This window comes from Anas acuta, chromosome 2, assembly GCF_963932015.1.
Source record: "Anas acuta chromosome 2, bAnaAcu1.1, whole genome shotgun sequence".
Taxonomy (NCBI): domain Eukaryota; kingdom Metazoa; phylum Chordata; class Aves; order Anseriformes; family Anatidae; genus Anas; species Anas acuta.
This window is the reverse complement of record NC_088980.1, coordinates 144966732-144989788: the sequence shown is the minus strand read 5'-3', so window position 1 is coordinate 144989788 and position 23057 is coordinate 144966732. Positions and strand designations below refer to the sequence as shown.

Sequence of the window (23057 nt, the reverse complement as noted above, 5' to 3'; positions counted from 1 at the left end):
GTGTATGTATGAACTATTATCCTATGAGTTATTCATGGGTACAAATGGGGAAGTCTCATTTCTGCTAATTGCAAATTCCACTGGAAAAGTAAGAAGGAAAAAGAAGCATTTACTAATTGGAAAAGCATGGAAAATAGGGAGAAATATGTATTTTACTGTTTAATGCAAGATACTGTAAAACCTGAATAGGAAAACATAAGATCTAACAATTAAATTCTTCAGTCATCCACTGTTTGCGATTAGGACAGGAGTTTATGTGGCTGGAAGCCCAGCTCTGGCTGTGAGGCCGTTCTCCAGCTGGGATGTGGTAACCACCCATAGCTCAGCTGCAAAGGAGCTTCTCAGAGGAAAGTAGCAAAGAGGCTGTGTTAGCTCGTCCAGGGGACGAGTAAGAGTGAAAGAAAGCAGGACCATCAGCACCATTAGCGCCAACAGCACCATCAAGAACCAACTTTTTAAGCTGGGACAGGAAGCAGCACCATTTGAACCATGTGGCAAAAGGGCTGGAGGAAAAGGAAAGAAAACTAAACATGTCCATCCAGCAGTGGCAGCAGCAAAGCAGCTGGGTGGATGCAGACTGTCCTTCACACCACTGGCACGTTTGAATTTGCAGATGTGTAAATTCAGAAAAGAAGTGGCAATTGCTGTCTGACAAGGCAATTCAAAAGGCCAGAGGCAGCTCTGTAACTTCAGCAAGAGCTACAGTGGTGTGGGATGGGAGCCCTCAGTGTGCAGGACATCAGTTCTCTGTAGGAGGCAATACAACAATTTGTTCTACCTCATGTTTGTCTGTTTCAAATAAATGCTCCTGAAGCCAAGTGTTTAATTCTGTAAGTCTGTGCTTAGGCAACTTGACTTCCAGCACTACTGGAAATGCACGGCCCGCATGGACGAATGTACAGGTATCTAACTGCAAAGCAACATTCTTCTAGAGGACATTCGGTTTGACAGCTATAGCTATTCCCTTCCGAATATTTTCAAATTTTACTAGAAATTATGAATATAAAGACTAAGTATACATGAAACCACATCTGTGGTAAGTTCATTGTATCGAGTCCTATGAACACTGGTTCATAGATACTTTCTTGCGTTAATGGCTCAGTTGAAAGACATGTATGTAAATATTTATTTCTGTACAAGTTCCTAGAGAAATCTAATGGTTTAAAATCACTCAGCTTCCCTGTAACATCAATGATATTTTTATCTGCTCTGTGTGTACACAAAAGGAATTATTCCATTGATAGTTACTTTTTCACAAGTGACAAGTACAAAATACCACCTCACTCACCAGATAAAGAGAGAGAAGAGAGAGAGAGAGAGAGAGAGAGAGAGAGAGAAAGAAAGAAAGAAAGAAAGAAAGAAAGAAAGAAAGAAAGAAAGAAAGAAAGAAAGAAAGAAAGAAAGAAAGAAAGAAAGAAAGAAAGAAAGAAAGAAAGAAAGAAAGAAAGAAAGAAAGAAGGAAAAAGAAAAGAGGTGATTTATGTAAATCTTTAATGGCTGTTTTATAGTAAAAGGTTAGAAGTTCTCTCACTTTGTTCGAAGAGTGCTGTGGTCTAGCGTTACTTATTCATGTGACATACACATGCTTTTTCACTTACACAAGTGGTTTAGCTTTAATTATACACTGGGAAGAAAATAATCGTAATGGCAACAATTGATTTCTCACTCTGTCTTTGATTAGGCAAACGTTTTGGCAAACCATATTACCTCAGTTTTTCCTCTCTCTAAATTTAGAAGAATACTAATTTAGCACAATTATCTTTAGAAATTTGTGTTTAATTCCCAGTTTTATCTGAAATTACTAGAGCATTACCCCATAAGATGATCATCCTGTCTTCATCCACAGGGAAAAGGAAACCTCCATGCGCGCATAGCTGTCAGTGCAGCTGAAGAAAGCAGTCAGTCACTCATTCTTCTTTCCTAATCCTCCATTTACTCTCTCTGGCTACGTCTGTATCTGTGAATCTTAGAATCATAGAAAATCTTAGAATCATTTAGGTTGGAAAAGACCTTTAGGATCATCCAGTCCAACTGTTAACCTAGCACTGCCAAGTCCACCATTAAACCATGGAAGATTGGTACAGGGACCACCATCAGGTTGCTACAGGGACCCTTCTCTGGTCCTAAGGCCAAGGGGCACAACACAGCCAGCCTCTGTGCATGAATTCTGATCTGGAGCTCTGTTATTCTCTGCCTACACACCAGCAACTTTCTCAGAGGTGCTAACCATTAAATCAGTAGTTGTGGGACTGCCTTTGACACATCCCTAGCACTCTGCAGCTATTAGTGAGGATTTAACCACAAAAGGAAGAAAATACCAAGAGAAACACTCCTACTAGATGACTTCTTCCTCCCAAACCTTATGAATGTCATCTCACAAGAGACAGGAGAAGTATGGATCCACTGGTATTGCAGATGCTGCTATGACACCACTATATTTTTTCAATGCTGACTATTTTATTTTCTGCTTCTCTCGAGACCTACACAGCAGAAAATTGCAGTCAGGTATAGCTGAAGTGGGTTGATGCATGACAAGGAGTCCAATGCCTTCAAGGCATTGAGTTAATGCTCCAATTAGTTTAAATGCTACTTGAACTTAATTAACTATTATATTGCTTGAAGATGTTCCATAAATGAATTGCAAATGTACATATGCAGAGGAGTGGCACTAATCTATGTTATTAAAAGATTTATGAAAGGATCTCACAAGGCTTTCTGGTTTCTTGCTTCAGTCCACGCTTGATATTCTTGATCATGCCTTGAAATTCCTTACTTTTGCGAACAGACTTACATTTCCCCTGGTCCTTCGCAGGGAGTCTGCTTCTCTATTATATTCAAAATCCTGTGCCCTCTGAAGTGCATGAGAGTTTGACACTGGCTCCTGGGGGATGTCTCACAGGGCGTGTAATCACTGTGTGCAGACAAATCGCAATTTAATTGGAAATGATACATTTCACAACTTGTTAAATTCGCATCCTTTTTTACAAAATACGAACTTTCATTGCACAGATCATTTGAACACCTTTGTCATATTGAAGGGGGAAAGAATTAATTAAATCCTGGATTGCCAATCAAGTTGAGAAGACAAGATGGAAATCCCCATAAAACAATAGGCAAGTAATGGTGCTCGAATTGTGATAGAGACTAATGGGTCTTGCAAATGAAAATGCCATATCCAATCTGTAATATAATGATGTGCACAGATTTCTCCCTGCCCCCATTCCCACTCTTTTTACTCAAGTCTAAAGTGCACTCTGTAATGCATTATTAAGCTAAATTCTGACCCAGTTTCTTAATTATCTGTAAGCTACAGGGAACTTGTAGCAGAATATTAACTAAGGAAAGAGATGTAAGACAGGAGAATCCACAATGGTATTAGAGAGAATCATTAACATTTTGCTAAGAAAATCCTTCACATTTTAATATTTAACCTAATCTAACACGTAGAATTTATATTTTAAAGGGGTACAAAGTACATACCGGCCAGGCCACCAAAACAACCCTGGCAAATAAGAAAAGAAAACAGAAATAGTTGGGGAAGCATTCCTGGATCCACAAAACCCAAAACCTGTAGCATACTGACACATTTCTGGGACAGCAGGATTTCCCCCATCTATTCTTAGTGGATACCCTTGACAGTTGTTACCATCTCATGTAACGTTATGTGCTGCACTATTTATTTTAGATGAACTGTATAAAATCATCTGATGAGGCTTATACAATGTGTGCAGTTTGGGGGGTACAACAAGGAAAAACAACTGTTGTACTACACGACAGCTTGAAACAATCTTCCAAACATGTTTGTGCCTACAGGACTTTAGTATCAAGTTAGTGGTTTCAATCTTATACCTTCCTGCAAGGGTACATAATAGAGGAATAGAAGAAGTTTTCTTGGTTAAAAATCAACCATGGCTATACTGTATCAGAATGAAGAAATACCTGGACTTCTACCTACAAATCTGCAGGCATATATAATTATGAATGTTTATTGTATCTCTGACAAAATCTGTATAAGTGTTTCAGCAACTGAAAAACATACTGCAAGAGCAATATATTTAGTGAGAACAGCTTTTAATACAAAATATTTTTCAAAATTATTTGAGGGAAAAATACTTTCCCCACCCCAAAGACGAAGGATTTTTGGTATGCTCATAGAGAAGGTCAAGCTTTAATTGTAAAATTTAGACAGCAGAGAAAGACTGCAAGGTATACTTATAATTCTATGGACAAGGATGTATATATTCAGTTCAAAGATCAAAGAATGTCCATGAAGTCCAATCACCATAGGATTAAGAAGTCACCAGCTCAGAATAATATAGTATTTTATATATATATATATTTTTTTTAAAGATTTGTTTCATAAATTTATCATCAAAGAAATCTTACCATTTGAAAAAGAGTAAGGAGTCAGTTAAATACATTTTTTTTATTAGTAATAGTGTCAAATGCAACTTATGTGGCAAGTCTGTAGTTTGCAAAACATTTGATGATTTGAAAGTGCTAATGAGCTTAATGCACATTCGAGTACATTGCTTCAATTTGAAGTGTACTTCCTCTACTGGAGCGCTTGGATGTATCATTGCTAATACTAACACTGCGAATTTCCCACCTCAACCCGCTAAATATTATTCTCCTTCTAGGAATAAAGGTGTCCAGAAATTCTCCAAAGTGACAAACAATGAGACCGAGACACCTTTCCTTTACACGTAAGAAAACAAACAAACAAAGAAAAAAATCAACACTTTATACTTCAGTACCTACATCTGTGCTTAGGCATTTAAACAAATCGCCTGATTTTCAAAGGGCAGATTGTTTTACTTTGTCAAAGTAGCACATGCTTTTTGCACTTGCATGGTCTTGTATTTTTCTTTTAGAATACTCATTGTGCTCTATCAGGCCTGAACATCCACGCCACGGTATCCTCTACAGAAAATGAACTTATTTGTTTCACAGAGATGCATTCACAGTTCCTTTGTGTCCGACTGCAATAAAGCCAGCGTCTAGTCCCCTTTCCCTGACTGGAGGATGTTTACCCACGTAAATAAGTCACACAAACCGCCTGTGACATCCTGACCCCACAGTGTGTGTGTTCTTTCATCTCCTGAAGTGTTTTGATCCAGTGGTGGGACTGCGAGGAAATCTGCACGGCCGCTTAGGTGGGAAACCGCTCTGACGGATGCAGCCATGGCTGGAGAGACGACCTAAGGGCCTTTACCTCGTCTTCATCAAGCAAAGCAAAGTCCTCAGTGAAAATATGCTGGTATCTATTGCTCACTTCTCAGCATAATAACCAGTGCTATTATTGTTAAATGAAAGAGAACCCCCCTCCCCCAAAAGCAAAATCATTTCTTTCGACACAGCAAGTTTTGTCTCCTCGTGTCATGCTGCTTCTTGGTTGCCACTGTTTCTCTCACAGAAATGTCCAGGAAGAGATCTTTTCTTCTCAGGACTCTATTTCTTCCATCACTTCCATGACAATCGTTCGCGGGCCAGTCAGGATGAGATTGCTCACTGTCCTGTAATCCACGTGGAGAACGTTGAGGCCATTGACAGAAACGACGAATTGGCAAACCTGGGGAGAAAGACAAGCAGCAAAAGTTATGCACTAGACTTTTTGTGTCAGGTTACCTACAAAGACATCAACTCCCAGGCATGCAAAACCTCCAGAACTCTTTGTGCGGTCTCAATCAGTGCTCTTAAGAAAGATACAGTCCTTAGAATTAACTTGGCAAGATAATTTTTCTTTTTTTTTTCTTTTTTTTTTTTTTTTTAACTTTTAAATATCACTACAGCTTTGAAACCTGTGGCATTTTGAAGTTCTACATCAATATTTTTTCTTACAACACCATATCATAGTGTGCCTTGCAAACACTATGGGACAAGACAGCTCTGGCCATTGCAAACAGGTCGTTGTTCCATCTGAAACGGTTTAGACAGTTCTTGATAGCCACAGTAAAAATGTGCATCATGTTTCCAGGCAGAGCCTGGATAATCACAGAATCACAGAATCACAGAATTTCTACGTTGGAAGAGACCTCAAGATCATCGAGTCCAACCTCTAACCTAACACTAACAGTCCCCACTAAACCATATCCCTAAGCTCTACATCTAAACGTCTAATGATCTCACTAGATTCAGTGCCAGAACCTCCACCAGTGCACAATGAACCCAAAGGATCCAAATTCTAGGAAATAATACCATGGAAAATAAAATGCCACTGTCATTTTCAGGAGATATTCCAAAGTAAACTTAGCTCATTGTACTTCTTCTGTGAATGAATGGTTTTTGGTTTTCTTTGGAAAGTATGGATCATTAATTAATTTCAAATATGCTAATATTTTGTTTCTAAATATCATAAAAAATTCTAACGTTGAAAGTTTTGTATCATCAGAAGTTATTCTCTGTCCAAAAAGTCTTGATAGAAATATTTGGACCAACTCTATCGTGCATTTTAGCAGTGCCCAGTGCCAGGACAAGAGGCAATGAGCACAAACTGGCACACAGGAGGCTTCCCCTGAACACCAGAAGCATTTCTGTGCTGTGTGGGTGACAGAGCCCTGACACAGGTTGCCCAGAGAGGCTGTGGGGCCTCCTTCTAGGAGATCTTCAAAAGCCACCTGGATGTGGTCCTGGGCACCCTGCTCTGGGTGTCCCTGCTTGAGCTGGGGTGGGACCAGATGGTCTCAAGAAGGCCCTTCCTACCTCAGCCATTCTGTGATTCTGCATCTTAAAAAAGTTAGGAAAAGTCAGAGCAAAATGTCACATCAGCATTGTAAAGACCTGACAAGGAAAAAAAGATATCAACATTTATTCCTCGAAAACATTAAGCCTTCTCTGGCTGTAATCATATTATAGTATTTGTTCAAAATGTCAGAAATGTGTTGTGTCTAGATCTGTTTTTAATGATAAAAATATGGAGCCTAAAGCAACAGTTTCAATGTGTTTCTGATGTTTCAATGAAAAGAATGCATTCCCTAGAAAGTTATCTTCCTCATAACTGATCTTGAGTCTGTATAAACGAAGCTCTGAAGAGCATATCACTATAGAAATTCTCTAACTTTATGTTTTTACCTTTTATCTTTATGCAGAAACACAACACAGAGATGTTTGCAGCAGAGGTGGGAAACAGCTCTGCTGTCTTACATTGCTGCCCCTAGATCAGGTTTTCTCACAAGCCCAACCATTCAACTTGTGTGCGTCAGCGACCTTCCCTCCCAAGTAAAAGAGGGATTCAGTGTGGTGAAACCCAACTCGTACTTGTGCAAAATGTACAGAATGCAGCTATCAATGTTCCATTTAAGGAAAATTACAGAGGAAGCAAAGCCAATCCAAAAATAAAACATTTCATCAGAAATGATACTGATGTTTTTAATCTCTGCTCGTTTGGGCCTACACACAGGAACAGCAGCAGCAGCCCCTAAGGGGATGGCAAACTTCTCTTGTACCTTACCCCTTCAAGAACTGCTGTGCAGGGCTTGAGGTCCTGGAAGTCTGCCTTAGTGGTTGGTGGTCTCAAGTATGGCAATCAGCTCTTGGCCACGTCCATAGCAGCACAACTCTATCTTTCCTGTGCCTTCATACACTATTTCAGCTGCACAAAGCACCGTACAGCTTTTGCATGCAGACAAAGCTTCCTGAATGTTAAGGCTTTTGATTGAAGAGGTAGCCCATCATCCTCTTCAGCAAGCCCCAATTAGCATTTAAGAGATATGTTTAGTTTAAAATGCAAATTTTTGCAGTATCTATAGGTCTCACAATTCCCAGTGGTATTTCCTAATGCTTTCTAGGGCTTTCCAAGATTGTATCAAGTTTTACTGAATTATAGCTTTGGCTCCAGAAGAATATTTGAGTTGATTTAAAACAGACCTGCAGAAATAGCATTGTCTCTTCTGGCTTAATGCAATTTTTGGAAGTTGAATGGCTGACGTTTGTTTTGCTGCTGCCTGTTCTCAGACTTCTCGAGTTACTGGAATCCCGATGCATGGGACTCGTCTTTGGCCAGGGACAGGCATGCAGGCGTGTGATGGAGAAATCTGCATGCTGGATCGTGTGAGGGGCTCTCGGGGACCCCGAGGAATGTCCCTGGCAGAGGAACGGACCTTCCAGACTGGCCAGCCACTTGCACCAAGGGTACAACTGTATATGTGGATGGGCACCACAGCAGCCAACAGCAAGCCAGATGCCAAAGAGCAAGCATCTCATGCCAAAGACCAGAGCTGACACATCTGCATTCCCAAGGTGTTTGTTTCATTGTATGCTCCTGACAGTAGAATGGCAGCAGTGTGTAGGGGCTGAGAACAGTCCTCTTCATACCATCCTCTGCACTGGATCCAACTGGCACTTTAGTTTCACCATTTTCAATGGATAGGATCAGATGAAAAAAACTCCACCCAAGCCAGGTGAGAAATGGAGAGAGGCAGCCAAGGCATAGAAGAAAGAACATCTGCTCTAAAACTACATGAAAAGAGCTGTAAGGAACAGAAGAGAGACGATAACAAAGCACCAGAGCTTCGGCTACCACGAATCCTTCCCCAAAGAAGCCAGCACAGTGCACTGATCTCTTGGTGGTGCCACAAAAAGAGTGTGAGAGAGACAGAACCCACAAACCAGCCCAGCTGAGTATGTCAACCCTCTTATTATCTCAGGAATTTTCTTAAGGCAGCTGGTTTACAAAATGTCAATGATTTAATGCTGCATTTATAAAAACACATTTCAAAAAGCTCTAAGTGTTCGGCTTATAACTACAGCTGCTAAGGGCTTTGTAACTATAAACATGCACAATTTCTCTGTAGCTTTCCACACATCAGTAACTATAATAGATAATAAACCAAAGTTAAAAGAGTCTCAAAGAGCCTTTTATTGCTCATTTCCTCATAGCTCTCCAAGGAGCCTGACAGGAGATAACCATCCATTTTTATCCCTCAAACTTCAAGAAATGACAAAGCCCAGAAGAAATTCCAACCATTTTGTTGGGCAGGATGTAGTGATATAAAAAAAAACACGTAAATAGTAACAGTTAAATTAAGTAACTCTGAAATGAAAATACTTAATTATTTTTTAAAAATTATGTTAATAAACATTTATTGTTAACTATTTCTGCTTTACATTATTGTTAACTATTTCTGCTTCCCACCCTGACAGACAACAGCCCACAGAAGTATGGATAGGAGGAAAGGTATGCGTGCTGTGGGTTTTCACTGGCTCGTACAGAAGATTTAACCAAATCCAGGTGTTCCCAGGAAAAGAAAAACTTCAGCTTTGGACTTCAATTTGGCCAGAAAGGATCTGGAAACCCTCTGCTTAAAGAAGTCAGCAAAGATGTGTCATGCCATTCCACATCAAACTGAAGGCAGCAAGAAGAGGAATTATAATTATTGTTACCACAGTGTTTCATGGCCAGAATGAGGAGTCTGCTCGACTGGGGGCTGCACAATCTTTCCCCCATGGCTGGTTAGCTCCATGACAAGCCTGGGCGGCCAGCTCATGCTTGGTCTTGCCAAGGCAAGGTGAGAAGGACTGTGAGATGCTCCAGGCCGATATCGGAGACCTGACAGCACAGCTTGGACAATAGTAACGGGCATGAGCGTGGAATTACACAAGTTCAGACAAATTATTTAATAAATAAATTATTAAATTAAAATATTTAATAAACAAATTTTGCAATAAAAACATTGCATAGCTGTCAGTAATTCTTACCTAGCTGCCTGCCTTAGGGTTAATATTTAACAAATATTTAATTTTTAATTTATAGTGAATTTATATTTATAAATGCTACTGGAATATTATGTTAGGATAGGCTGTTAGGCTAGATCCCAGATATTCAGAGGCTGTGGTATAGGCTTCAGTCACCTGTCCTTGTGGAGCCAGGCCTTGACTTCTGGGCCTTTTATAATTTAATATTTTTAAAAATCCTTACAGAAATAGTTTTACTGTTCGAGGTACCCTTTTTAGAGGGCACTGTGAAAGATAACCAGGAACTAGAAATTCCCACCGCTGTATTTGGCTTAAGTGAAAATTGCAAAGTTCTTGTGAAAAGTCCTACAAAGAACATTTAAATGTAGAGACGCAGTGAGTGTGGCTGCAAATCACTGGTGGGGCTGCAGGCAGCAACCACACGAAGCCCACAGATAGCATATCTCACAGCAGTCAGATAAGACCGTGATTATACAGTCACATTAACTGGACATCAGTCTAAAAGGAAAGCACAGCACAAAGGGTTTGGCTCAGAGGATCCGCACTCTTGGGTGCTGCCCCATGAACACCAGATTGTGCAGTGACACCTTAAAGGTGGTTGCAAAGTTGCTGTTTTTCAGCAGCACTGGTATTTACCCCCTCATCCAAGCGGTGAGGGGACCATGCAGGGTCTAAGACTGCATTTTAGGAAAGCCCTCCAAGCACACGTGTTTCCCCATGTCCCTGGGCAAGCAAGGGGCAATGTCTGAGGGCTGCCATACACCGAAAGCTGCCCTGGCACCAGGCAGTAACATCGCGGCCTGCTTGTTTCCATCGCAGGTGTGACTGGGCCTGTACGTGTGGCAACCACATGAACAGAAACCTTCACTGGCCAAAACTCTTCATACAGAGAGAAAAGGGAAACCTGGATCTGATTTCAGGCTCCAGAGCAGCCAGGATTTCGCCCTGGGCCCTGCCCAGGCCTGGCACAGACCCCTCGCAGATCCCTTCAGGACCAAGGTGCTCCAGAAGGGATCAGCGCCTCGCACAGAAACATGGAGCTGCTGGGCAAGCTGTGTGCTAGTCAGGGACAGACCTGGCCCTCTGCTCTGCTTGCAAGCACATGGATTTCCATATCGGATAGCTTAGGACATGTTCACTTGCTTATTTTTTTATGATCCGAGGTGACACCAAAGCTACACAGATAATTTTTCCTTTGAGATGAACCATTCCCAAAACACATGGAAAATTGTTGGGTTTTTGTTGTTGTTGTTGCTTGGTGTTATTTATTTATATATAATATATATGTAAATATATATAATTTATTTTTGTGTATATATATATTTTTTGAAACCTTACCAGCATCAAATAGAAATTCTGAATTCAGGCAAAGATAGGAGTCATTTTCAAGCCTGCAAAATTCTCAAGCAATTTTCCTAAGAACTAAAATAAAAGCTTCTAAGTATAACTCCTTTCAGACCTGCATAAAGAAAAGTGTATTTTGACAATTTTACAGAATAAAATTTACAACGTAACTATTAAAAAAAAATATTCCAATGTAGGTAGTTTTGCTTTTCTTCTTGCTAAAGAAAATTAAAATCATATCCATTAAAGAAACAGCCAGCTTCAATTTCTTTTATAGAGATATCCTCAATAATTGCAACTAAATGTTCTTTTTCATGTGCTGCTAATCCTACAGGGGCAAGGATCAGCTGGCTCGTTAGAGTAGCTCAAGCTTCTGATTGTTTCATGATGGTGTTCTGCAGCTCGCTGTGATCTTCCAGAAGAAAAAATTCTTCAGGTGTAATTTGGAAAACCATGCATTTCCTATGTGTAATCTGCAGGAGAGAACTGCAAGATCCTCGCTTCATTTAAACCTCAGGCCATGCTGTCAGTATGTAGCCCTCATTACAGGCACCTGTGCAAACTGTGGCTGAAGCACAAAGGTTTTGCAATTAGCACTGACCTGAGTGCAGGAGGCCCACTAAGCCAGGCTCTTCACACTTGTCAACCACTTTTAAAAACTCTGGGCCCAGGATAGAAACCTTCCTGTTTTATTCCTGTGGTACGTTCACAGCTACAGCCTGTGAATATTACTTATCTGCTGAAGCTAAGAAGGAAAAAGCAAAGCAAATATATGTATATATATATATATATAAACATATATATATATTCTTTACCATCACTTGTTTAAAAAGGCAATGCATCTGCTTTGGCTTTTCTTGTTTTGCTGGCAGATTTCAGCAAAAGAGGACTTCAGTGCTACAAACATCTGAAATTCAGCTTTCCAGCCTTCAGCAAGGAGGAAGGGGACCTCCAGGCTTCCAACATTTTAAAGGAAGAGCTATGCTTGAAATGTGGTTTTCCCTCCCTCACACTGCCCCTGCTCCTCCGGGACTCCGGGAACTTGTGCTCCCATCCCTGCCTCCTGCGCACGCTGGAGCTCCCGAGCAAACAGATGGAAATCGAGACGTGCTTTTCAAAATCAGATTTTAGTATGAAATATGAAGGAGTTGCGAAATGAGGGAAAGTAAACACTCCCATCTAAGGCCATAATTTTTTTTTGTCACAGAGGAACGAGAACTCTTCCACTTCTTACTGCAGTTGCCACTAAAAAAAGCAGCTACTTACAAGCAGCAACCATGCAGGCTTGCCCTGTCAGTTGTTACACGGCCGAAATAACCCCCCTGAGCTAATTACCACGTTATCACCTCCTGGCTCACATGCCAGGAGCCAGGGTTTAGTACACAAAACATTTGGTAACACTACCAGAGGAAAAGGTTTCCTTTCCTTAGGGATTAGAGACCTAATCTTACTTTTAGAAGAAACATGGGGGGAAAAAAAGGGTTGTTTATTAGAGGCTGGACTGTCCAAGGACTCCACATCATGATACACCAAACCTCCTCCAGAGCAAGAGGAGGAGGACACGGCGCAAAGCCCGCGCTCCCCAGGGCGCTCCCATCCCTGCTGCAGCCCGTCCTTCATGCTGCCTTGGGAGCACTGAGCCAAAACAAGGCACCACTATGTTTTAAGCTTGTGCCAGCAAAAATAAATAAGCAAAAGGACTTGTCTCCAGGCAAAATAAGTTCTCTGATATGCCTGACACGACTGGAGGAAGGAGGCAATAGATGCGTATCTGGCTGGAGGCAGACGGAAGGAGGGGGGTGACACCAAGATGAAGATGGGATCCTCTGTGGGTGCACTTAGATCTGCATTTAGATCAAAGTGCACACTGCAGAGCAGGTTTCCAGATAGCTGAAAGTGCCAGTGAAATCAATGGCAAGATGGATGTTGGGTCAGGAGGAACAGCCCCAGGCAAATCTGAGGCAGCAGAAGTGGAGGTGAAGGAGGAAAGTGGAGCAGAAGGTGGAGGAGATAGGGCGTGGGGATGAACTTTTCTTACAGCCTCACACGCACAGCCTGCGTTTGTGCTGCTACACGGGCTCTGCTTTTTGAGTAAGCAACCCACAGCCACAAAGCCCAGGAATCGCCGTGCTCAGCAAACAGCCCAGGCCACAGAGATGCTGAACTTGCTGCCACAGAAGAGCCCGGGCACACGACTAACCTCCTAAATAAAAGCAAACACAGGCGGCACTGAAGTATTTGCTCCCACTCGTGTGATCTTTCCACTGTCACATTAGAATGAGGAAAAGAGATGGAAATCAGAGGTCCTAAATTTCTTTTATTTTCTTTTTTTTTTTTTCTTTCTTTTTTTTTTTTTTTAACTGCATGGCACTGGAAGGTTAAAGAATCAGGCAGGGTCCTTTTCAGCAGAGCTGAGGTTACAGCACGGAACAGAATAAATTGCAGCTGCGTGTTCAGCTCTGTAAATATCTCTGGCGAATGTGTAATTGGCTGTGGAGTGGGGTGGGGTGGGAGTAGGCAAGTCTCCAGGTCTTGCATAAACACAGGATTTTCTCTCCAGAGGGATGCATTTCTTGTTCGATCTTTACACCAGTGTTAAGCTGGCTTTCTGTCCCAGCACCGGGTGAGAAAACAGCTACTAGCAGAGTGTGGTATGGTGCACGGCAAAGAAAACCGACCACATTTATAGCTCTGCAAACATAACCATGTAATTCCATGTAATTCTGGCTCTGCGTCTTGATCTGTGGCTGCAGTCTGGTATGGATGGTTTGAGCAAAGCTTCACTACAGGCTACCTAAGTAGGAATTTCTCTAGTGGGAAGTTTACAGAAAGCACAACTTTTTAATAAATTTTTTAAGGGTCTGCATTTTTATAGTATTCCCAACTCACACAAAAAAATCAGAAATTAAACAACATTAATATAAAAACTAATTCAGACATATATTAATTAGTTTTTCATTGACATCATTAGATGTCAATGAGTCTCATCACTGGTTCAGGTGGCCTTTCTTTTTTTTTTTCACTGGGGATAGAACGAAACCATTGCTGGACAAATTCCTCAGATATAGCACACAAAATAGAGGGTGAAAACAGCCCAGGAGAACAACTCTTGTTTGAGAGCAGGCAGCTTTCAATCTCCATGCAAGTCTCAGCCCCGCAGAGCCAACTTTTGCTAGCTGAGGCAGTGTGTGCCCCAACGGGGCAAGGTCTCACCAAGGGAATTGCCCACGCAGGTAAATTAAAGCTACCTGTAGATACCTGCAGGGCAATAAAAGGAAAGGCCTGACACCCTGAAAAGTAAATATTCCACAAATCAGGTACAAGGGATCAGGGAGATACAGGTCTCTACTTCTGGTGGCCCTACCTGGGCAGCGGTGTTACGTGACTGACCCCACCTGAGCCCGAGCAGGAGATGCCCATGGGTGAAGCCGAGCTGGCCTGAGCCACAGCAGCAAAGCAGACCAGTGACTGCATGCTTAACTTTACAAGTATTTTTATTATACGGTGTAAGCTGATACCTACCACAGAACAACCATGGAAATGTGAAATAACTCAGACTGCTGAAGGCGGCTCTGGGTGAAACGCTGCACTGGTAGCAGGACAGGAGGTCTTAGCTGAGACATAGCTTCTTTTTATTCTTTGCTTGACCTTTCCATGTTCTTTTTTTTTTTTTTTTTCACAATATATTTACACCTATCCTAGAGGTATAGCAGAGGTGAACTATAGAGCTAGAAGACAAACACACATCATGAATTAAGAACTTTAAAACTATTTGTCAATTTAGTTGCAAGGTCAGATGTAGTTAGGCTAAACTAACTGCGTGTCATTAGTTCAGGTCCCTTAATTACTTAAACAACAATAATCCCTATTCCAGCCTGGACCAGGGGGAGGTAAGGGCAGCCAGAGCTGTGCAGGGCTTCCTGAGCACCCTGCGCTATCGGGAGCACAAGGAGCACGAGCGGTCTGCGCCGCTGGAGACAAACAGCTGCTCTCTGTTTTCACGGACAACAGTGCGATTGTTTCGCCATGTGTTTGACTAGCTAAACAGAGCCCTGGCTTCAACGCAACATGTTTCCCCAATCAGTCGCTTGCAGCAGGAAAGGAAGCCAGCTTACGTCCCGAAGAGCAACAAGAAAGCGTGGCTAGGAGTGTGGAGAAGGCGCCCGCGTCCCCCAGAGCACTCAGGGCCATGGCCACGGTGCTGTCATTGAAGCACCAGCTGAGGACCCCTTCAAGGCTTCAAGGGAAGTGGGTATTGCCACTAAAGCTCATAAAACAAAGTGCATTTTCATTTTGAGTCCACAGCAAGAGCAGTTCAAAATTTGTGGTTTTTTTTTTTTCATATTTTAGCCGCTGCATAAATCCAGTAGTGGGTTAAGTTTTTCGGATGGGACTACCCTTCGGAGAGCTTTGGCTACCTAGGAGTGACCTGCAAGAGCCTAAGAAAGCTCGAGCAAGGGTAAGATCACAGCTGTTCTGGCTGGCACTAAGTCTCGCCATTAAAGAGGCTATAGACCCTGCTGGAATTTGGAAGCTGTATCAAAACACAAGCCCAGCACTGTTTCACAGCGCAGCTGAAACCAAGGCTGCTTTCTCTCCTTCTGAATGCGTACAGCTGTAAGACTTCAGAAACAATCGAGAAAGTCCTTTCATAAGCACAGGGCGTTCAGATATCTGGTTCATCCTGCCATAAAACCCTACTTACTCAAAAAGGGGTTTTCAACGTACTTTTTATTAAAATAATTTGGCTAATTTTAAAAAATCCACTGACCTCCGATTATGAACATACAGACTTTTTTTTTTCTGCATTGTTTCTGCTGTTGATGAAAAGGAGCCAATGCACAAACACAAGTACAGTAGGCCACTTGTTGCCCAACAGCGTTTTAAGTAGCCGACCCACAGACAAGGTCAATTCTCATGGTAATTCCACCCTTGGGAAGGCAGAAGGAAGAGCTCTGAGATATCATGAAACTTTCTACATTTGCATAAGATTTCAGCTGTTGGAAAGAAAAAGAATCGTATTTTATTGCCCAGTAAAACTCTCCCACTGTGTTAAAAGAGTCTTTAGAAAAAAATCACATAGAGTTACTGGAAATATAATACCATTTCATGACATCTGTAGGCCAAAATTCAGATCTAGGGTAAGCCAGTGCTAAAATTGTATTCTAAAAGTTTAGGGAAAGAAAAGGTAATTTGCTGTTAAAGGTGAATTTTGTACTCAAAAAGCTAAACCAACTCCTTCTTTTGTATTTTACACAGGAATTCCCACCACCTTAATTCTTTCAGTAGATTAACAGTTTCTCCATAATGACTAACATGGTTCCTGTTCTTCAAAACCTTAAACAACTGCAGGGAGAAAGAAGCAAAACAAACCAAGGAAGTGAGCAGAAAAAATGGAGTTCCACCAAGAAAAGTAGGAGTGCAGATTGCAATTTTGACATGTCTGAAGACTGCAGGAGCTTTATCATGGCTTTAAAAGAACCTGAGTGTTGTACCTGAAGTCTAATGATATATTAGTGGAAAACAGAGTAAAGCACAGAAGAATTTTGGTAAAGACTAGAAGAGGCTAGAATGTGGTAGCAGAGGAAAAGGAAAGCCTTTAGCTAGCTCCAGAACAGTTATGACCTGAGCAGGGATGGGAGGATCATATACCACAAAGAAAGTATTAATGCAAACACAAATTCATCACCAAAAGGAGGAGGATGGCTTAGAAAGAAAGCAGTTGGAGGAACTGAATTTTGAAACTCATGGAGCTGTGCAGGTTCACCACTGCTGCACAGAAGTCTCCCTATCTTGTCTGTAAATTTTGGCTCTAAGACTGGGAAACCTAGACCATATGCTCTTAATCACAGCCCCAGGGAACAAAAGGAGACTTTAACAGACCTGGAGGGTTTTTCATTTGTACTGGTACCATAATGGATCTACTCGTCAGATTCTTCCACTGTTGCAGATTTGCTGGCATTGTCCATCTGTCTGATCCCATGTACAAGAATATCTCTGGATTCTGGCAGGAAGATGGTTGAGGCAGTTGTACAGAGGATTTGTGACAGGGTAAAGAAGAGAATCCAAACCCAGTTTGTCTTCAATGTGGCCACCATGGGGCAGGTTCAACCTGCAGGGTAGCGTCAGAATGTCTCTAAAATAGTCTCCTGCCTCTCTGAGAAGTCCACAAGTTACACAGCTCCCACCACAGAAGAGGAACAAAACACCAAGTAGCCGGTGCAGTGAAGGGGCAGAAGAGAGACTGATTAGCAGCTCATCAAATCCTGCACTGAGATTCCCAATGACAAGGGAAAGGGGGATTGCTGAGAAAACCTCTCATGATTTCAATCAACCCAAAGACACCGCGCTAACGCAAAGGATGATCAAGGCCATAAGGACTCCGTTGTTGCACTTGTAGCATTCTGCAGTGAAAGCAAAGGAAAGATTTGCCAAACCCTGTCTCCTTTTGGCAACCAGACAAAGTTCTGGCAGTGACACACAGTGCAGCTCCCCAAATCACATTTTCCTTTGTTAAGAGAAGCCCTTAGCTTGGTGAGAGAGGTGAATTGACAAAACTCTCAGACAGAAGGAGATGTGCGAGATACAGCCCGCTTCCCAGTACTCATTTTAAAAAAAGATTTTGCTGCTCCTGAAATGCTCTGTCCAGCATTTAACTGCAATTAATGTTACTCGAGGGCATTCACTTTGTGCAAACGGATCCCAAGATCCACGATGGCTCAATTAGACCTCTTGAGTCCCACGCCATTTCCATGAACACACAGTGCATTGCTCAGATGTACTGCTCAGGAAGAGAACTGTGTTAGTATCATATTTTTGCAAGGCAATAATCATGGTATAGTTCAATTACCAAGGTTTTAGGGTGCATCCAACCTACTTAAAAGAGGTCATAACAAACTCAGGAACTACTCATTTAGGTTAATGAAACGCACCCACTGGAGACGGGAACTTTAGGACAACTACAGATGCATCACCTCAGCTAAGCAGCTAACTCCTTGAGCAAATAAATGATGACCGCAGACCAAAATGAGAAGGAAGGCACAGAGGAGGCAAATCCAAGCACAGATTCATGCTTCGATCAGGAAAGCATGCTGTTAAACAGTTGTCAAGGACAACCAGCCACTAACCCATTTTTCACATCAATGGCAGAGTTGAGTATTCAAATATTTGATCTCTTCCAAGTTCTGTTGAATCATCACATTACTAACACAGCTGTCTCAATACACCTTTCTTTAGTCTTTTAGAATAGGTTTTTGCCAAAGACTAGGTGGAAAGAAAAGCACCTAAAATGTTGACTGTTATGTTCTTACCTTGTTCTTAACATGTCCCAACTAATGGGACAAACCACTCCTCTTGAGCATGACTCCTGAGATATATGAGGCTATTGGGTACCATCCTCTCTCCATCTCTGTGTTCAATATTGGCATATAAAATCTGAGGTTTACAGCTGCATAAAGTGAACACTGAGACTACAGCCTGTTCAAATTTTCTTTGGTTTCACAAAACGGGAGTAGATTTTAAAGTAAAATATAAATCGGGTTCTTTAAAATTAGATTTCTCTGGAGTCAAAGTTAGGTGCTTGAATACAGCTACCACATTTCCATGGAGGAGAATGGACCTTTATTTTATAGTTTATAACTAAATACGATCAAAAATATAGACACTCACTTAGGGAGACATGTTTGAAACATATATACATCTATTTTCAAGCACCACACTAGTGGCATTCATCACATGCACATTTAGCTCTGCTGCTTCTCTATTTATGGACAAGCTATGAAAGCAGTTTGTCAGCAACTTTTTTTGAGTGTTCACATTACTAAATACACTCATTCTGAATTCACTCTAATGTAATTATCAAATTCAGCAGCTAGCTGATAACATGGCTAAAGGAAAATACCAACCTGCCTCAGTGTTTTCATGCTGTAATTGAAAACAGATGGCAACTCATGTAATTTATGCTTTTCTACAATCAGTAACATGTTGGGATAAGATAAGAATTCTAAGACTGAATTGCATCTGCTTCAACAACACCATATGCTAGTGCACAGTATAAATATTTATCCAGGCCTACTTCATCTTCTCATTTAAAGCTCAGTCAGATGAGATAATAAAAGTACCCTTTGGATACCTTCAACTAGCACCGAAGCATCTCCCCAGTGCTTTAACGGGTTAGAGTCCCAGCACCAAACACCAAAGTATCTTCCCTTTCCTACACTTCATCGAGAGGTTTAAATGGCAGCATGTTCATTGCATCTTATTTATATAAGTCCCTATCTTCAAGCTCCAACTAGGCTGCCATCAGGAATTACAATTTTCTCACTTGTGATGTCCATGATCCACTTTTCCCACTATTCTGTAGAACCTTGGAGATTGGCCACAGTCATAAATGGGGTATTTATTTTTTTTTTTCCAGGGGGAATAAATGTTCTTTGAGGGTTTTCAGACTGGTTATCTTAAACAGCAATCACCAGGTTTGAGGTCAGATTGGCAAGGACCAGGGGTTTTGCATTTCTCTGCAGCACGGGGTACTACATTCAACCTCCCAAGAATTTCACAGTTCAAATTTCTTGCTATTGCAGGAATTGAAAACAGTGGCACTCCCTCTGATATCACATGGGTTTGACTCCCTCCTCACTCCCCAAAGGCTGGCACCTTACTACGTGTAGCTTTTAGTTCTTTACGTCACAGGCTTATAATATTTTGTGATTGTGGCTGTATTTGGACTCTGTGGACTGATCAGTTAGTGCCTATCTGAGTGTGTACTGGAATTGATGGCCTCGACAGACCCTGACAACAATTATTTACCACGAAACAGTGGCTACTCAATAGTGGATGAGATTTGGCTCTTACCCTGCTAGTGAGTTCACTTGAATTCACTTCTGCAAAGGTTAGAGCTGGTCACTGGTTTCTCCAGCCAAAAGGAAGAACAGATAATCAGCAAAATTAGCGATTAATTTATCTCCTCCCTAGGCCTCACACCAAGCTTGGTCTGCGACATTTGTCACACTCTGCTGCAGTGATGTCACACTAAATAACAACGTGTAAGGTCTAACTAGTTTGAAGTCAAGTTGTGGAACTTTGCAAAAACACTTTTACCTTAAAAGCAGAAATCAATTTACAGAATAAAACACTGAAGAAGGGGGACGAGATTTTTTCTGACAACAACTGGCAGTATTTAGTGGTGCCATTTGCAGAGGCCTGAATTTTGCAGCCAGTCAGTCTGGAATATTAAAGCACCCTCAGAACTTCTAAACCCTGCTGTTCCTGTCTTCCCTTCTCAGTCTGCTGACGACAGCAGACAGCAAAACAGAGCTACAAATAACTTGGACGTACGCATCACAACACTGGCTCCTTTCATAGCCCTGCGTCGCCTCCAGCTTCTGCTTGTTAATGCGCTTACAGCCGTAACGATCCTCCAACGCTGCCACAGGCGACTGCGCTTCAGCGAACCAGGTCTAAAAATACTTTAATAAAGCTAATTGACAACATACTTATTAAATTATTTGTTCAGCTACAAACCTGGAACCCCAAGCTGTAAAGGGTAATCCCATTTACCAGGCCCAGAGGAGGAATCGAGACTTAAAACCACAAAGACAATACTCTCTTGCACCTCTTCAGCAGACTGAGCTAATAATTTTCATAGAATTAAATTGTCTTCAAATTACCCCAGAGGAAGATGTCACTGTAATGAGGTGGGGTGTGCTGCCATGCCAGAGGTGGGTATGCATTTTGGAGACCTGGGCATCCCAGTCACTCCACGCTGTGGTGACCACACAACCATTGAATGTGGTCAAGCGCTCCATGGCAAGCTCATTGAAGTTTCTCCTGAGGCTTTCCATTCACGGAGCTTTGAAGAAGGCCGGGAACCCAGCCAAGTTCAAACTGAAAACGAGACACCACAGAGTCCTTCAGGTAGATTGATCCTGTAACATTTACTGCTTTATGTAATATGCAGTGGGGTTTTAACTACACAAAGTGAGATCCTACAATGAGACAGCAGGAAGCAGTCCTCTTGCAACACTTTGTCCAGCATAATGCAAAGACGGGAATATAATGCTCTCAAAGAGAGATAAGTGCAAAATCACAAGCTTTACAAATACAGACACTTCCAGAACTGATTACACTGGATACATCTCCTTGGGAGGAAAAACCCTGCTGATACTGCCAAGAACTTTTCTACAAACTGCAATGCCAAGCCTTGGCTCTTCTTCAAATTCTTGCCCTTTCATCATAGCCAACTTTCCTTGTTAGTGCTCCTTTGGTGTAGCACTCCGAGCAGCACTGGCAGACAAAAGCCTCCTACACCAGGCCACCAGAAGTTACCGCACCGCGGTCTATTTTCAAAATGCTCCACCTGCAGCTTCTACAGGGGGGAAGGCTTATTTTCAAGGAGCTGTCATGGCAAAGCCTGTCATACGATTCCTTGAAATCTGCCAGATTGAAGAGTGCTGTAAACAGATGGATTAAGTGACATAGATTTTTAAAAAATTCAAATACTGCACTAGAATTTACATACCTATTGCCATGGGAACACCTCAACACACACACAAAAAAACTTATTTTCAAAGGAAAGTGGCATATCTTCACCAGGGGCTAAACGTGCTCAGCATTTCTGAAAACGGGGCACTAATTTTGGTGTCAACACATCTTTGGTGTAACACATGGCCATAATGTTTCATGCACAATTCTGTTCTGAAAAGGGGTTTTGTGTAAGGATCAGACCTTTGCAAACAATCAAATCCATCCTTTGTGCAAATTCGGGGCAATATATCCCAGTTTTACTGGCTGAAATACCATTTACTCCCACTAGGACAAGGGAGTCTGACATTCTTATGTTGTGAGTGGATCAGATAAACTCACGTAACCCCATCAGAGGACGTGAGTGTACCAAGAGCAGGAATGGAAGACAGAAGGACACGGTTTGGTACACAAAACCAGTTTCAGAGGTGCAATACAAAAACAAAATAAACAGGCTTAGCTCAAATGTCCTACTGCATAGTTGTCAACACAAAGGCAAAAGTAAAAACAAAACCAAAGCCCCACTATATTCAGCTCTAAGCTTCGAAGTTCAGAAGTGAAAACTCTAAGATTATATATGACGCTACAGTGTTATTTTTACAAGTCAAGTTTCAGAATAGATCTACTCTACTGCTGGCTGCTAAATTCTGAGAGAAGAAGATACTGCAAGGTACTAAACTCTCAGTTTCAGAATCTAGAATGTACACATGCATAAATTCACTATTTTTAAATTTCAGTCCTGTATATTTTAGGCAGGATTACTTTACAAAAACAATATTCTTCCTATAAAAATTATAAATGCATATTATATTATATTATATTATATTATATTATATTATATTATATTATATTATATTATATTATATTATACTATATTGATGTATTGTATAAAACATAGGAAGAAATCCAATTCCCTCTGGAATGGAGCTGGTTGCCAGCAGGATGTGTCAGGTGCTGCCTGTACCAACAGGCTCTGCAGCCTTCTAGGGCTTTGGCTGCCCTTCCTCAAGGGAAGTAAATGTTTCAAAGACAGAACGTTCTTGCTAGTTTCATAAAAAATCATCAGCCACAGGGGAGAAACTCCTATTGTATATTCACTAAAGACAGAGCCATGGCATATCCACCAGCACCGTACAATGGGCGGGACAGGTGGCATATGCTGGGTGGGTGGGAATCCATCGGTGAGCATACTGGGAATGGCAGACAGATTATAGAAAGCAGGATAAAATTAATAAATGAATGAATTAATATATTAATGGGAAACTGGGCTGCTCATGGAATACACCTGAAACCTTCACTTGTGTTGTTATGGTACAAGAAAACAGGACATAAGCTGCTCATTTGCATCTGGCTCAATCTGGACACTGGAATAGGTGCAGCAGCTAGTTTCCTTTTCTTGCTTTTATACGTTCCTAGCATAATGCTTTTCTTTTATTTTTCTTACTCTACAAGAGAGTGACTAATTCACAGATATATACAGGACATGATCCAAAACAGCA

General features: G+C 41.5%; 1 protein-coding gene across 2 annotated transcripts in view; it reads right to left on the bottom strand.

Moving 5' to 3' along the window:
• Nucleotides 1–4052: 4052 nt before the first annotated feature.
• The window catches only part of DEPTOR (DEP domain containing MTOR interacting protein), a 75655-nt gene continuing 56650 nt past the window's right edge, over nt 4053–23057 (bottom strand). For both annotated transcript variants that reach the window (XM_068672563.1, XM_068672564.1), the window contains one exon: nt 4053–5572. In XM_068672563.1, the coding sequence (XP_068528664.1) occupies nt 5444–5572 (129 nt within the window). In that variant the 3' untranslated portion in view covers nt 4053–5443. The remainder of the gene's footprint in view (nt 5573–23057) is intronic.